At 40.4% G+C, this 16,948-nt stretch overlaps 1 protein-coding gene across 1 annotated transcript in view; it reads left to right on the forward strand.

Annotated features, from left to right (window-relative positions):
• The window catches only part of CPA6 (carboxypeptidase A6), a 34,245-nt gene extending 24,943 nt beyond the window's left edge, over positions 1-9,302 (forward strand). The window contains exons 7-9 of the mRNA XM_075140649.1: positions 2,802-3,004; positions 7,449-7,533; positions 9,082-9,302. Coding sequence (XP_074996750.1) covers positions 2,802-3,004; positions 7,449-7,533; positions 9,082-9,269 — 476 coding nt within the window. The 3' untranslated portion in view covers positions 9,270-9,302. The remainder of the gene's footprint in view (positions 1-2,801; positions 3,005-7,448; positions 7,534-9,081) is intronic.
• Positions 9,303-16,948: the final 7,646 nt, after the last annotated feature.

A 16,948-nucleotide genomic window follows, 5' to 3' on the forward strand; every position in this document is an offset into this window, starting at 1 on the left:
ACCGGACCCCAAACTCTGTCTGATTCTCTATTTTGCCAGAGAATAAAGAGCTCTTTCATGAACTGGGCCGACTGGTGCTCAGAAGATCCTCACCCGGCGCCCTAGGTTCTCATTAATCTGACACTAAATGAGGCGGAGAAGAATCTAGATCATATCACACTTTGAGGCTTGTATAATCATGCTGTGTTTAACATTTAATACTGCATATGCTTGTAAAAACCTTTTAATTCAGTTCAGTCGCACTTAGAGTTCGCACACGGGCTTGAACTTCACTGTGGGGCTTCCTGGCAGGTGTGTTGTGGCAGAATCCGGCCCCAGCAAAGCCGCTGAATGCTAGCTGCAGTGATCTGGTTGGTAAAGATAACACAGCATCCCTTCAGCTTTCCTCTTCCCTTCTAGTGTAGGACTTTGATGTAAGCTTTATGATGTTGCTTCTATATTCTCTCGGGACTGAGAAAAAGGCCGTATCGCTGATTGTGGTAGACTTCACCTTGCAGCACCCTGTACCAAAATAGCAATTGCACACAGACCCAGGTGAATACTGACAGCAAGATCTCTGGCTAGAAATGCTCCTTGCAATATATAAATATGTGCAATAACTAGCACGATGAAATAAATAGCAACTATAAAGACAATAATGAGGTACTTAGAACTAAATTATGTCATAGGGCAAATCCAGTTAAAGGTGTTGCATCCGAAGGCCCCAAGAGAGCAGCAGTGGGAGTTAAAATTCCCAGCACATCACAATTTCCAGTGCACCCCATTGCTCACTGAGGACAGTACCCCATGCTGGCAGAAGAAGTGCCTGCAAGGAAGTTTGAGAATCATGCTCCAGCTCATCCATCCTCCCAGCCTTCCTTGTGTACCAAAGCATTGGTTTTATCAGTCTCTGCACACATTTCCTTTGTACATTTGATCTCATGATGGATGTCGGAGGAGATTTGTCCTCCCCCAGTATGCTATCAGGTACAAAAATAAGGCAGCATGATAACATTTTATGCAATTCCATTTTCTTCTCATGACTGTAACTCAGAGATTTCACAGGAGTTGATACATACTGTATCATTTTTCCCCTTCTTGTGTTACTTTAAAAGAACTTCCAGTATGAAAATTGAGGATATCCTTACATTATCCAAGGCCACCATGGAAACCCTCTCTTTTTACTACCAGCCAGCTTCACTTAAGGAAAAGCGATAACTACAGCTGGGATTGCAAATGGCTCACAGTAGTAGGCTGGACAGGTTAGAGAGTTTTTTCTTCACTGAAAGTCACTAAACTGAATCATATTTTACCATTGGCTCATTTTACCATTAGCTTGTAGGATTCTGCTGTTTATTAACAGTGATGTCCATTTTCATGATTCAGTATACAACACTGTTACAGAAGATGAAGTATCCATAAAAAAAAGCAAAGGCTCCAGAGGCTCTGTTAAATAGCTCTCCTTTAGCTATATTATCTGACAAGACATCGAGGCAGAGTGCTCTTGGGATTTGGATGACTTGGTGGCCATCTGTTCTGCAGGGAGGAGACCATCTGCCCTCTATATAACCCTTCCATATCCACTGCAATCTAAGCACTAACACCTTTTGAAATCCCCACCTGTGGCCATTGAATGGTAGCCTCAACTTTCATATTACAAATGAAGCTGCAGCATGAAATTCTTCCACTTTTTAATTTTTTTGGCATTAGGTTGATTGCATAACCCTGTTTCAGTTCATATTATTATGCCTTCTCACACACTGCTCTTTTCTTATTATTTGAAGATGGCAGTACTTACTATACAAAGGAAAGCTAATAAAACACTGCTTTTGTAAGTCCCTGATGACACCAGGGAATGTCGCAAACAAACAATTATTATTCTGCGGGTCAGTGTAAAACATGTGGCGTTTTCAAATCACAGTGGATAAAAGAGCAGAGCGGATTTGCATAAATATTGTTCTTTTAGGCCCAGGCCCTAAGCTGTAAATGAGACGGTGGCTTAGATCCAGAATTGCTAAATGATAAAGGAGCCACTGCCACATCTCCTTTTCTGAGTTTCATCTTTCAGTACCTCATGGGATATTACAGGCAGGCTACACTTCTGCAGCTTACTGCCACCTGAGCAGGTTGACGTGGTGAAAGATATCCTCACAACTGAACCCCGGCCCCAAACTTGAAGGAAAATTAAGCCCTGTGCAAACTGAGATGATCTCTGTTTTAGCTAACTGAGCAATCATCTCATGTGGCTTGTCGTTTTTTTCCCATAAGGTTTGCAAGAGTAAAAATAGGCGGTAGTCAGGAACTATTCTCATGTTTTAAACCAGTCTCTAAGATAATGCCTGTTGAGGTTATCTACCTACCATTGTAACCACCACTGTAGTAGCTAGTATGTTAAAATGCTCTTAAAGGCTAGACTTGGCAGTGACTAGTGAAAGAGGTACAGCGCTCTGATTTCAAATAGACCAACTGAGAGCCTTCAATAGTTTTAATACTGGAATGCTATCATAAAATGTGCTGCTCGTGTGGAAAGCCAGGGAAGAAAATACAATTAAGTCAGGCTCTCCTTTTTCTGTTGGGTTAAAAGTATGTCCTCTGGGGAGAACTGCGTGTGGTTGACCAATTGGCAACTTGGTGTGTCTACTAGATGAACAAGCAGATTGCTGTACTGAGGTCCCACTGGCTCATGCCCATCAGTCACAAGAAAGTCATTTGTTTATTGCTTTTCAAACTTTTGCACGTGGGCCCACACAGGCTGAGCCAGAAGTTGACCCTTGGAAATTCTCTGTGATCGTTCACCATCAACCTTCTCATTCAATCTCTAGATGAAGGTGCTTCATTTCACCCATGCGATGACACCTACTGTGGTCCCTTTCCTGAGTCTGAGCCTGAAGTAAAGGCTGTTGCTCATTTTCTCCGCAAACATCGGAAACAAATAAAAGCCTATTTGTCCTTCCACGCATATGCACAGATGCTGCTGTACCCTTACTCTTACAAATATGCAACTATTCCAAACTTCAGCTGCGTGGTAAGTACATTAAAACTCGGGAGAATACGCTTCCCTATATAATATTTTTTGGTACATTTTGTTTTGAGAGGGGACTTGTTTCTTCAATACTTTGCACATATTTAATATTGAACGGTATTTATTCTGGATCCGCTTGCAATTGTATTTCTGGTTATATAACCTTCACTCAAAGTGAGTCAGTGGTAATTTGATTAAAATGGTATAGTGCCTTCCATCCATCAGTCCCTTTAAATTACTTTATAGGATAAATCCCTGAGTTTTAATTATAGTTGTTGTTATTATAATTTTATTTAATTAACTGTAATGGGAATTATGTACTTAAGTCCTTGGGCATCTAGCTGAAATTCTGTCCCTTCATGCTCAGAACTTAAACACTAGGAGCACGAAGATCATCTTCAATGTTATGAACAAAATAAAATTGAAATGGTTTATGTTTATCAATTAGAGGAGAAATCTTACAGGTTTCACCAAAAGTAAAGCTTTGATTGCTTTATGTATCATCCTGCTCAGACATAGTGTTTTTAACCCTTTAAGACAAGCAGTTAATTAATATCAGGGACTTTTGTCTATTAGAAGAATAAATTAGTAAGTTTACTTCTTTTGGTGCAAGCTTATCGGTTTACAGATACGTACATTTCACGTATTCCATGCTCATCCAAACGCAGAAGAACTATTCCCTCTGCTCGCAGTCTGAGATCTGGTTTTAGCCAGCCTCCTGTACATAAAACCGTTCCTATGACTTATTCTCTTAGGGAAACGTGGCTAAGCTTTACTTTCTGGATTGCTCCCGCTCACAGACACACATTGCACTGACCAGTTGCAAGCCTCTTTCTTTCGCCCTCAGTCCCCAGTAAAATTACATTGTCCATATTTCTCCCATTTTGGTCTCGAAGTTGCAGTGACTTTGAACGTGCTAGTTAAAGCTAGTTTACTCCAAAGGAGCTTAACTGTACCTTAGATTTATCCTGTGCAGAACAAATGTTGTCAGTCCCTGGAGCTTCGCTGAAGTTCCACTCAGTTGCCCTCTCAAGAGGCTGAGCAGCCAGCACTCCACAAACTAAACTTTCTTTGTGCGTTTTTTTCTGTTAAGACACTTAATTTCAGCAGCTACAAAAATTTTCCTGTCTGATGTCATTCCTGGGAAATAGAGCAAATTAGAAGTTAACTAAGCAGTGAGAGGAGCTAAAAATATGGGACCTGGGGGGACTGACCACCCAGCCCTGCACTGACTGTGAATAAATCCATGAATCTTCTTTTTAGTTTACCTTCTCCACCCTCTTTTGGGGAGTGGCAAAGACAAAGGAGCTCCCCAAGTGAATTGGTGACTACCAAAAAACATAGACTGGGAATTTAAAACCACAGGATCTCATTCCTTTGAAGACCAGCAGGTGCAAGAATATTTTTTTAAGAACAGACAACACAGCAGAAGGGAAAGACATGGTGTTAGGAAGAATCAGCATCTTCTCTGCAAGTAGGTGATTATTGGGTATTTGATGAAAATATCCAGAGTAACGTAAGGCAATAGCAGACACAGCGTCAGGAAATTCATTGTAAGGAAAAGGAGTCACTAACTGAGAGTTTTCACACATACCAGTAAATTCTCAGTACATGTTGTTCTTGTTGCTTAACAGCTATTTCCATTCTGAGACAGGGAGTAACTGCCCCTCAGCAAACACACTCTATCTTTCCATCCACAGCTTTTAGACCAAAGGAACCCAGTTTTTTATGTGTAGTAGGTGTTCCCCAGGCTTGTGAGACCCTGGATTGGGCTTCTCATCAGAGGGAGTGGAGCACAGACCTAAAGGGACAAAGACAGACACAGTTTTAGACAACAGCCCTGGACAAACGGAAGCCAAATCCCAATTCTAAATATTTTGCCAGTATTTGGACTCTATACTTCTTTTTATTGCAGTGGGTCAAAAAGATCAGGGAGGTTGGAATAAAACTGAAGTAATTTCCTGTTATTTAGAAAGCTCATTATATCATAGTGAAAATAAATGGAATACTGCTGCTTATTTATTTGTGTATTTTAATATCTGCCTACAGCCAAAGGCTCCATCACCTGGTGGCTCCTAAATGAATAGTCTTTAATATTTGAGGTGTCTAAAATGGTGACTTAGGCTGAGGTTTCAGATTCTCCAGTTCTCTTGGAAATTACAGTGAGCTAGAAGGCGGCAGATCTCTGTTTCCTGCTGCTGATGGAACCAGCTTTGTTGGTCTACATGGACTGTGAACAGTGGACAACTGTAGGACTCTACACGCATAGCAGATAATAACATTTGGTCCTAACAGGGGGCCATAATTAATTCTGAGCAGAAGAAAGGATGTTTCTGTCTGGGTCGTATCATTCTAGTGAGCTGTCAGTTACCATCTCAATTAAAGTCCTCAATTATTCAGAGTTGCTTTGAAACTGGAGAGCTGTGTACTGATCACAACATGCATATTCTGTTCTAATTTAGGCACAACTCTCTTATTAACAATCTCCTGAAATCTGTCCTTTTAAGATACTTAAAATGGAAGTGCACTTTTAGATTGAAAAAAACAGCAGAAACATTCATCCATCTCGAGAGTTTTAAATTTCACCTACTTTTCATCCCTGTTCTTTCTGTACAGTTGTTTGCCTTAGTGTTTGCAGTGAACTTACATGGCATGACTGAGTTTGTCTATGTCTTTGTGAAAATCTGGCAATTTTATGTGAAGCTTTCTCCTTGAGGGTGTTCAAAGACTGGTTGTCCGGATTTATTCAGGATCCAACCTGCACAGTATGATGCATTTGAGAACTGTCCCCTTCAGTGGGAGCAAGCAGCACCCCTCAAGGCTAAGAGCATCGAGTTCACAGTGCCCGGGGATGCCTGCCTATGTGGTGGACGTGGACTTGGGTCACTCCTGGTCTGGCCTCCAGATGGTTGCTGCCTCTGCACAGAAACCAGTCCTGTTGTGCTGGTTTTAAATGGGCATTGCCAAACTATTTCTTCAGAAAGATTTCAACAGGGCTTGCTTCTGTTGTCTCACTGCTGTACAATGCGTAACTCGTGCACAGGGAGTCTTCTCCTTTGTGGCTGTGTTCTCCGTTCCATGGCGCGTTTACCAGGACATTGCTCTCCACCCATCTCAGCTCCCTCAGCTGAGCCCTGCCTCCCACTCCCTTGGCATCAGGCCTCTTGTCAGGCCGTCCCAGCTCCACACCACGGCCCTGGGATGGTAAGCACAGCTGCTTGCCAAATTTCTGTTGAGCAAGAGCCTGGTGCTTGGGGCTTCAATGCAGGGACCCGAAAACAGCCCCAGGATTAAGCCAGAATCCCGATTTCTAACAATGGCAAACAAGTGGAAGATTAGGGAAAACGTATAAACAGAAAGGCAAGTATAGAGTAATCCTTCCCCAGTGCATTCATCTAGTGCCTGATGAATAACAAGGTAAGAACCAGATTCATGAAGACTTGCATAAACTGAAACCAACAGCTCTTCAGTTCACAGAAAGAAAACAACTAAAACAACCATTACAGCTTTATCCAGTGGTTCAACGTCCAGCAGTTTCTAGCTCCAAAGATGTTCATTTCCTGCTCTCTATAGGGAGGTGGCTCTGTGTTTTCCTAGATATTCCTGGCCTTCACTGTACATTCTCCAGGATCCTTTTCTTTGGGATCATAATATTCCTTTTTCTTTTGAGTATGTGTGTCCCTTCTCTGTGTTTGGATGCACTATCCAGGTGTGACCCTCAGAATTTGCCATGGGCCAGGCCTTCTGCACCCAGTTTCACAGGATGCCATGAACCTCCTAAACAGACTGCATCCATATGGATGTTGAAATGTAGGTGCTGATTTTCCCCGTACAGTACTGAAATCACATTTCTGCAATAGTGGAAAGAGTTCTCCAAGCCTACATCATCTGGCCCCAGAGAACGTTAGACCAGCAGTGAACATTCACTTGTCCATCAGAGATTCAGGAGTGGAATTTGCCTCCTTCCTTCTTCCCATTCTGCTCACTGAACCACTGTGGACCATTTCTCCTTCACAAGCCCAGCAGAGATGAGGTTTAGTGGACTGGGAAATGCATCCACAGGTACTGGCAGAAGATGCATGCATGGCTTTTATACTGCATAAAAAGATTATTTCATCTCACGGTCTCACATGTTGCTTAAATTTGTTGTGTCACTAAATTGGTGTACATATGTATAATTACAAATACTTAATGGCTGATCATTCCCAATGCAGTGAGCTGCTTTATGCCATGAAAATACTGAACCAACTTTTTCATGGAATTAGGGAATTGCTGTCAATAAAAATAAATAATGCTTTTATCCTTTAAAATAATTTTAAATAGCTGCCACGGACTCCCAGAACACAGCATTGCGCCGGAATTCTATGATCCATAGCTCAGGTTCCAATCCCATTACAGTATTTAATTCGAAGTCTAATCGATGTGTTTGTTTTTCTCCCACACACAGGAATCAGCAGCCTATAATGCTGTTAACGCTCTTCAGTCAGCCTATGGTATAAGATACAGATATGGTCCCGCATCTAGCACTTTGTGTAAGTTTTCCTCTGGCATAGGTTTGTGACTTTGACCTACCTATAGTAAGAAGGAGATTACCCTTACTGTAACAAAGAAAGCAAACACCGTTTAAAGTGAACTTTGTTCCAGTTGTGGATGGTGAGGAAGGCGGAAGATGAAGTTTTGTAACCGATTCAGTCAGTTGATTGCAGTAAGATTAACTCAGTTGATGCAATAAAAGAGATTAAAATGCAATGCATTTGAGAGGCAAAAGCCAGAAAATAACATGTTCAGAACATATAAAAACAGATTTTTAAAAAAAGAAAGATAAAACAAGATCTTAAAAAGCATATCTTGATCAGATACTGTAAATGCACTAAGTTATAAAATATTTGGGAGGAAATAATTCAAAGTAGGTTTCATTTTTCACCATTACTTTGCCTCTCCATCTGTGCAATTGTGATAGATACAGTTATTCATAGAGCTCATTCTAAAATTTAGGGTCATGTCTTTAAAAGCTAGGTTTCAAATGTCTCTGTGCCTAGATGATGATAAATGATAGCAACAGTATCTTTATTTGGACATCTTCCATTTTTCAGAGAGCGATTTCAAATGCATTTTTCCCTGTAACAAAATATCTTTAAAATATGCCTTTTAAATATGTAACGACATTTGTCAGGCAAGCTCTCCACGTAGACAGGTAAGAGAAAAAGAAGTTCAATAGGTTTCAACGAGACACTTTTTTTTTAACCAAAACTATGAGACCTGAATGCTCTCGGTAATGATAACAGGCCCACTTTATTGTGGGCCTCCATCTCACAGCACGGTCGTCATCTTGTGCTCATTACAGTGCAGTCAGTCACTATGTCAAAAGAAGAGCAGTGTGAATTAATGCCAGAATTGCACAGAAGACAGCAGGCCACATGAGAGATGGATCTTTATATAAATAAAAGTGCCTTGGGTAATCAACATATGGAGATAACGAAAGCATGAGAAGCACACTTCCTCGGGAAGGTTTGTTAATATTAGACACCACCTATGCAAATGCTCTCACGCTGTAAGGAAATGGTGAGAAAACAAGACAGAAATTAAGAGAAAAGAATTTTCAAAGCACTTTGAAAAGGAGACTGTAGATTACTTTATCAACTTTCTCCCTTCTCCCTGCAAAGGAATTGCCTAAAAAACCCAAGTTAAACTGAGGAGCATGCAGAGCTCCAGTCCAGCTGGGAGATCTTTGTGGAAGCAAAGCTTTAGACTGCATTCACCTGGGGACAAGGACAGTTTGAGGCTTTATTCTAAATGTTCTCTTTTATTAAAGTTTTGCTTTACACAAAAAAGTCAGTTATTAATTTCCTTCCTGTGAAAATCAAGGGTCTAATCCGTATTGTGGTGAGCGCCTTTCGCCAGGTGCTGGGTGCCCATGAGTGTTCAGGATGAAGGGTGTTCAGGATCAGGGCAAGCAACAGCTGGAGTTGCAAGTGTATTCACTGAGTCCTGGAGACAAAATGCCGTAAGAACCCTCTGGTGCTTTCAACATGACCTGCATTTAAGATTTTTGAAAATTTTCTCTGAATTCCCTCTTTCAGATGTGAGTTCTGGTAGCTCTATGGACTGGGCCTACAAAAATGGCATCCCCTACGCGTTTGCGTTTGAGCTGCGTGACACCGGCCATTTTGGATTTTTACTTCCCGAGACGCTGATCAAACCAACCTGCACAGAGACCATGCTTGCAGTTAAAAATATAACTCTTCATCTGCTGAAGAAATGTCATTGAGAGCTATTTCTAGGAGCTGGAAGTGAGCGTTCTACTCCCAGTGCTGCTGCCTTTCAGTGTGTTCAGTTGCCATTCTAAGCTTGGCCACTTCAAAATTATAGAAGCTAATGGGAAATATGGTATCGTTTCTACCAGATTCACTTGGTGGAAATGGAAAAAATCATTTAATATCTGCTCTAGAACAGTCGATAAAGTTGATATACTAACTTAGTTACCAGTTTGGTGTAAAATAGTCTGTTCTTTTTACAATAAAGCTTCGATTCTGCAACTTCAGTGGGGCAGGTCCAGGTTCACATACAGGTGCCTGAAATAAAACTCCACTTCCAGACAGTCCCTGGCCTTACTCCTTTCCCTAACAGGAAGACTTCCCTTAGCAGCGTCTCTCAAACCAAGGGATAAAGTTTACATTCATATATATGTACTCTGTGACCCAACACAGGCCTATGTCTATAGCAGTAAATGGCATATAGTTGCAGCTGCTGCGCTGCAAGTGGCAATGTGGCTTCCTTCTGCTTGTATACATATATATGTATATGCACTTTGGTGATTTTTTTTTCATGTAATGCAAAAATTTGACCCAAGGTTTCCTTTAACTGTTCAGAGAAACCTATTTTCAAATGTATATATTGGGGTGGACTCAAAATCAACATATTGCCTTTGAAAATGTAACTTTCCTAGAGATGTGTAAGAATTATAATGAAATATTTTTGAGATATACAATACTCTGCTTTATGGAGAGACAAAGCAACTTGCCATGACTTGGAACTCAGAAGCCGGCAGTTGACTGGTCCATCTGGGTTCTGCTGTAGTCAGTGTCTGCCCATTTCCACCAGCCAAAGATCTAGCCTTAAACTGTAATTAACTGATGCTAACTGATGTTTTATTTATCAGTATTCTCGCAGTGAGTTCTGTAGCTTTATGGCTATGTGGCTGTTCTTCTTGGAAGTTGTATTTTTTGCATGTTTTAAAGGAATTAATAATAGATTCTTAAGTGAGCTGGAGGTGAAAGGAGAAGCTTTACAGCTGAAATACAGTGAATAAACACCATGTTTGAAAGAATAATAATGAAAGCACAGAGAATAAAACAACTTGTTGAGGGTTTTTTGGTACTTTTAAAATACTATTTTTTTTATCTTATATCTGCAAAAGCATATATTTTACTTTACTAATTTTGAGTTTAATCTTACGCCATAACATGTTAAATAAAACACTTGTTAATAACATCATCAAAGACTTTTGAAGTATTCTTCATATTTCATTTAATTGTTAAACTTTAGTTCAAGGTTGTGACAATTTTACCTATCTGTAAAACATTACTGACACCAAGGATGCGATATTTTAAAACACCTACATCCTCTCTAAATAAGTACTTGAACTTAGCAAGCGGGCAACCTTTATGAGACTAGGGAGTGCTGTATTTAATTAAGAATACCATTGTTTTCAGGACTGCAAAAGACAATCAGTGAGCAAAGATGACAGAATTGCATTCTATTTGTTTAACATTTTGTTAATAAAAAGTATTTATTTTAAACAAGCTTTCTGAAAGCTTGTTCAGATTTGATTAGTTCAGACGTGTTTGAGTAGTGCAAGTTTCTATTCTGGTTTAATAAAAATCTAGGGGACAGAAGTTCTCAAAATATCTATCCACTAGTCATTTCCAATTGCTTATGACCATAATCATTAAATATTTTGAAGACAGCAGTAACTGTCATTTGCTATGCACAGATTCTTGACCAACGGTCTTGATAGTGGTGTAAATTAAATATTAGCACCAATTGTTGGGAGTTATTCTGGATTTAGGTGACCAGATTGAACTACTACAAGGACATAAGAGACTGAAGTGAAGGACAGAAGGCATGAGAGATGCCTAATAAGCATGAGGCAAATTTACCTCTGGATTGCTACAGTACAAACCTTTCCAAGTATAGGCCAGGAGAAACCAGATTCAGATGTGATGGTTTGATTCCTGCTCGTAGTCCAACAGTTCGTTACATGAAACATTTCAGCTTTATCTTCATACCATCACATCTCCACTGGTACTGAAAAGTAATTGAACTCTTGGAGCAAGAAAGGAAAAAAAAAAAACCCACAAACCCCCTCTTTTAGTCACCAAAAGGACCTAACATTGTAGATCTAGTTGACTTTCTTGGACAGGAATAATTGCAAGTATTCTTACATTTATCTGAGAAGCTTTGACATTTCAAAGTACTTGATATCAAAACCAGTCCATGAATAAAGCTACATCCTGGTATCTGGATGGACTCAGGCTGAATACTATGTATTATGTGCAACTGAAAACTCTGAGCTGAGTTTTGAAGACCTGTGCCGGGTAATTCAGTGCCCCGTAGCTGAATACAAGTGTAAACAGTCTCTGAGCCCTTTAATTTCAGGGTCACTAAAGCTGATCAGAAAGGCAGTCACTAGAAAAGCACAAACCCTATTTCCTGAATTAAGAATTTGTAAGACAATTTATCAGCAAGAGTGATTCTAAATAGAGTAGTTTAAGTAAAGAACTACTGGAAATCAGCTATTTGGATATGGAATGACAGCCTTTGTGACTTACAAATGTTACTTCTCTGAACAGCTCTTTTTTATCTCCATAATTGCTTACTTCTCTTCCCTTTGTCCTTCTCATCAGCAGTCTTTACTGCCGACAGGACAACAGAATTGATAACTGGTCTTGAGAAAAGCAAATTTATTTTATGATCGTAGGTATAGTTTATCATTCAACACAATAAAAAGTACATGAACAGCAAAACACTGGTTATTAACCCAGCAGTCAAAATCACATATATAATGATTATGTGAAATCCAGGAGTTATATTGCCATTGATTATTGATAGAATAATTATAACCACTTCTGTTACTTGGAAAAAGTGCTCAGACAAGCTTTTGTGAACATCTGTTCTTTTTTTTTGATAGCTTTTATTTTTTATAAACAAAACCCTGAGATTAATTAACATGAAGGAAACAGGCCTATGCCTCTTCAAGTCACCCTCCCCAACAACAAAACAATTATCCCAAATTACCTTGAATCATTATTCATAAATTGATAAAAAATTGTATTGGGTTTGGTTGCAAGCCTTGAAGAAAGAGCACAGCTGATGGGTGAAGCTCCCCATGTGTTTTTCAGAAGTTGCTTCAAAAAGGCCAATGTATTTGGTCACTCATGTAACGTGTAAAGCCTATGGGAAACTGCAATTCTTTTTTGAAATTTCTGAAATTGTAATAGAAAGAGTCCAAATGACCTTGAATGCCAACAAGCATTTACTTTGAAACATCTAGTGCCAGTCCGCTTGTCTGTTGCAAACTGCAGCGTGCAGATTGCGCTGCCTGCTCGAGGACTGCGTAAAAATAACTGTTTATTGAAAAGACTGCATCTAATTCTTCAGGTTGGGAAGAAAGCATTATACTTCCTGCCAAAAATAAGTTACTACTCAGCCATTCTAGTTTATTCATGTTAAACAATCCCTTCCCTTTTTATGTTTATATTCAATTTAATAGTACCACTCAAAGAATAAGATATTCGGTAGCATGGGTAGAGTAATAAGTATTTTTGTAAGAAAGCCCTTTGACCTTTCCTTTGGCTGTGCAAAACTACTGTATCATTTCCATAGTTCACTGTTATATAGCAGTCACATTCATTGTTAAAAAATGTTAGTCTTACACATAATGACTTCATGTTTTTGACTTCCGTGCCTAAAAGCCAAATGTTACCATTTTCATGCAGTTCTTAAGTGATGGTAAAACACCAGAATCGTATCTCAGGTGCATAGAGATACAACTACTCCTCTGCTGCAGAAAACAGGACAAGAGAACAGAAATTCAAATAAATTACAGAGAGACTTTTTAAATATGACATTAGCCATATTTCCTTAAAAACATTTTTAAATGCTCACCACACAAAAATACCTTTTCTGAGTTGTAAATTTAAAAGTCTTCTGTCCATGGAAAATGTAGGCCATTTGGCATGCTTAACGTATGCCCGATTCTCATACTCATTCAGGATAAAAAATTAAAGGTCCAAACAGCTGTAATTGCTTCCTCCTTCACTGTGTAGGAGGAAAGCTGGGTGCGGAGAGAGCTGCCTTCTGGCTGACGGCATCGATAGGCTTTCAAGCGCTATCAGCACTCTGAAGTCAGGAGCACGGATGCTGTTGGCGGGTCTGTCTTGGAGGAAGGTGAACACCACCAGAGTGGTTCAGCCCCGGTCCTCGGCGGAACGTGCCTGTCGCCCTAAGCGCGATGCGCTGGTTGAGCAGCTTGTCGGAAATTCACAGCCTTAGGCTGCCTGTGGTGTCAAAAGGGCCTGCCCTAACAACAAAGTCTTCTGTTAATATCTGCAGATTTGGCATAACTAGAGTCACCCCAGAGCGGTGAGCTAACACATGGTTCTCCTTAGCAAATGATGTTTGGGGCAAGACATTTAGAATAGGCAAATCTTTAGCCCCTGAATGCTTGTCCTTGCCTGACAAGCAGGAGCAGTCAAGCAGAAAGTCTCGGCTCTCTCTGCTTGCAGATCCTTCCGAGCCCTCTCCTGAGAGACCGAGTCAAGCATGGCAGGGCTTGCCCTTGGATTTAGACATCAGGGAATGCACTCATAAATAATAGATTCAAATGTTAATTAAAAAAATATGCCACTGTCCCTAGCCATGCAGAAAGCACACTTCGCCTGCGACAAAGAAAATCCATCTATTGCCATAAAGACATGGAGTAATAGATTTCACTCGTCCTGCCGGCTCTTAGAGGCCAGCCACCTTAGCACTGCTCGGCGTTATTGAAAAAGACATGCCGCAGAATAGCCATAACAATGAAATATTTTAATCTATCCCCAGGTCTGTAGGAGCATATACTTTATCTCAAATAATAGATAACTGCTTCTGAAATAAATATTGTGGTACGACTGCGAGCAGATGTTTTAGTCTTTCGTGCTGACTACTATGTGCCAGGCTATTTCTCTGCATAACCAGGATGGCTCGATGCTGGGAGGGCTGTCTCTTTTTTTAACCAAATAAGGAATCTTTTTTTTTCTTACCAGTTCTGAGCATAATATCAAATTATGCCTGAAGATATATACACACAAAAGAGAAAGTTTCATTTTATAACAGAATTTTCAATTTTCTTGAAAATAATGCATCTGTTAAAATCACAGCCAGAGTTTTCAGCTGGCTTATTGTTTTCAGCATGTCATAACTGAAAAAAACAGTGTAGTAGCCCGAAAAGCTGAGCAGAAATGACTGATCTACTTACTGTTTCATTTCCTTGTTTCATTTCACTTTGTTTCTAGACTGAGAAAATCTGGGTTGATTGGGCTGAATTGAAAGAGTGCAGCCAAAAAGCTGAGTGTAAGGGGTTCTTCTGTGCTTAATGAGCTAGAAATAGCTACTTTAAAAAAAAAAAAAAAGTAGTAACTTGTTATATTTTAAAGTCTTTATACTAATTGCTTTACTCTGTTTGAATTAAATTATCACATTCATAGAACTTAGTATGGTTTGGAATGATGTATTGTTATTTTCTTGGGAGCCAGCCAGTTTTCTAAGGGTTAAATGAGTGAAGCACCTGCTAGTGTGGTAGAAGAACCAGAGCTGCTCTTTGGCCTTGTTAGCACAGAATCTGTCAAAAAGGCAAAATACACTTGAGCCTTATCTAACAGGATAAATTTGCTATATCATGCTGCATGCGTCTCCATTTCTCTTCCTCCATTTCAAAAAAGAAGTGAATACTGTCTGTCGGTGATGACTTCAGGCTATAAAAGTGCCTAACTTTTGGTACTAAATTTAAATCATGAACCTGTTAAAATGCGTGAACTTCCCCGCATACCTACGCAGATCCATTCACACACAAACAAGACGTCTGTCTGCACAGTGTGTACTGGGTGACGGTTTACGTAATGGTGTGGCTGCGATTCTTGGCAACCACAGGGCTGCTGATAGCAGGCAGCATGTGTTCAGCATCTCTCCTCTGCCTGCTGTAAGCACACACAAGTTCAGCTCGTTTGGCCAGTTCCCTAAAAGCCCCCAAACGCTATTTCACTGGTGCAACACAAGAAGTTCTCCTCCTGGGGTTGCTGCGGCGTATTCCTGTGGGTTTCCCACTACGACTATTAACACACCCCCTACAAGCTCAGATCATGGGGCAAGCCCTTCGTGTGTTGCAGCGTACAGAGCTAAGAGGTTGGGTTTTGCTGTTGCGAACGCTCAGGGCAGAGGCTGTGAGAAGGTCTTACACCCTCAACTCCCAACGTGGACTGCATCCCAGAAAGCCTTCATTACCTCGTGGGTTATGAAGAAGGCCCTACCATTGCCCATAGTGACCAAAGGTGTGTCTAAGGCTGTTCCTGTAAAGTCTGGAAACACTAAGGAGAGCACTGGAGAGCTCTCCATACAGGCCCATACCAGCTGCCACCGGGATTTTTGGACTGCGTCAGCCCATGAACAATTCTCCCATATACGAGCCATTCGCAGGAATACGTTCGTAAAACAATAATTTTAGACAAAAAAAAAAACCCTTATACATTTTAAAGATTTTCTGTTAAAACTATTGTGATTATTTTAATGGGGTTTCTTTTCTGAGAAATGAGGTCTCTTTTCGGAGAAGCTGAGGTAGAAATAACGTGAAGTTGCTGTCATGCTGAAGGCTGTTTAGGGAGTCAGTGGATGCAGTCCACTACCCGTCAAACACGCACCTACCAACACTGCGGATAATAAGCGCATCCTTCAGGAGATGTCTCAGCAGAGACCTCGCAGCAAACGTTTCTGAAGACCGGGCTACTCTTCGGAGAGCGGTTTTGATGCAGACTGGCTAATGAATGTTGGGAAGCTCATCTACAACTCTCTCCTCTTGAGCTGAGAGTAGGAACATCACGTTTCCACAGCTGTCAGGACTGCACTTTTCAAAAAACCATTAAAGCCTGTATCAGAGTTTTAACAGGGAAAGGAAGGTCTCCGCTCATTTCAGACTCCTCTGCACGGCACCAGGGGAAGGGCTCCTTCACTGATGTGCCTGGCTGCAGATCCACTGGCACCCAGCCCACCAGAAACAGCGTTATTTAAAATTGCTGGAATCACCTTCCTGTTTTTTGCTTTTGCCTCTTTGAGAAACTTAAACAATCCATCAGTGCTAAAGCCTAAATATGCGCAAGAATAACTCTCCCCCATTTAGGTGTCTATTTAAGGACACAGAAAAAGCTGATTTCTTAAAAATTCCTTTTTGGATTCAGTGATTTCCATTCTGCTGAAAACTAAGTTTGTATGTACGGGGGGAGGGGGGAAATAATCCCAGAAAACAAAGGATTTATGAAAAGTTTTATCCAAAACCATACTCTAATTCTGAATGCACAGATCAAAGGTGGAACATTTGGAGCATGTTTTCCGTTTTCACTCGGTGTCAGGACTAAAAATGAAGGCAAAGGACAGAAGTCTAACATGGAGTAGAGGAAAAAGTCCAAATTAAATAGCAAGACTCTAGGCCCCAAGAGCAGCAGAGATTACTTGGACTAGTATAAAAAGGCATTTATATTTTTAACCAGGAATAAAATCACTGAAGCACCAATACTTCAGAAAGATGAAAGGAAATAATGTTGAATAATGTTAATGTGTTGAATCATTAGAGGACTGCTGGGTCAAATGGCCTACTGGGAGAATGAATGGTTATCTGTGACTAAACAAAACAGTTGGAAT

The sequence above is a fragment of the Calonectris borealis genome, chromosome 2 (genome assembly GCF_964195595.1).
Source record: "Calonectris borealis chromosome 2, bCalBor7.hap1.2, whole genome shotgun sequence".
Lineage (NCBI taxonomy): Eukaryota > Metazoa > Chordata > Aves > Procellariiformes > Procellariidae > Calonectris > Calonectris borealis.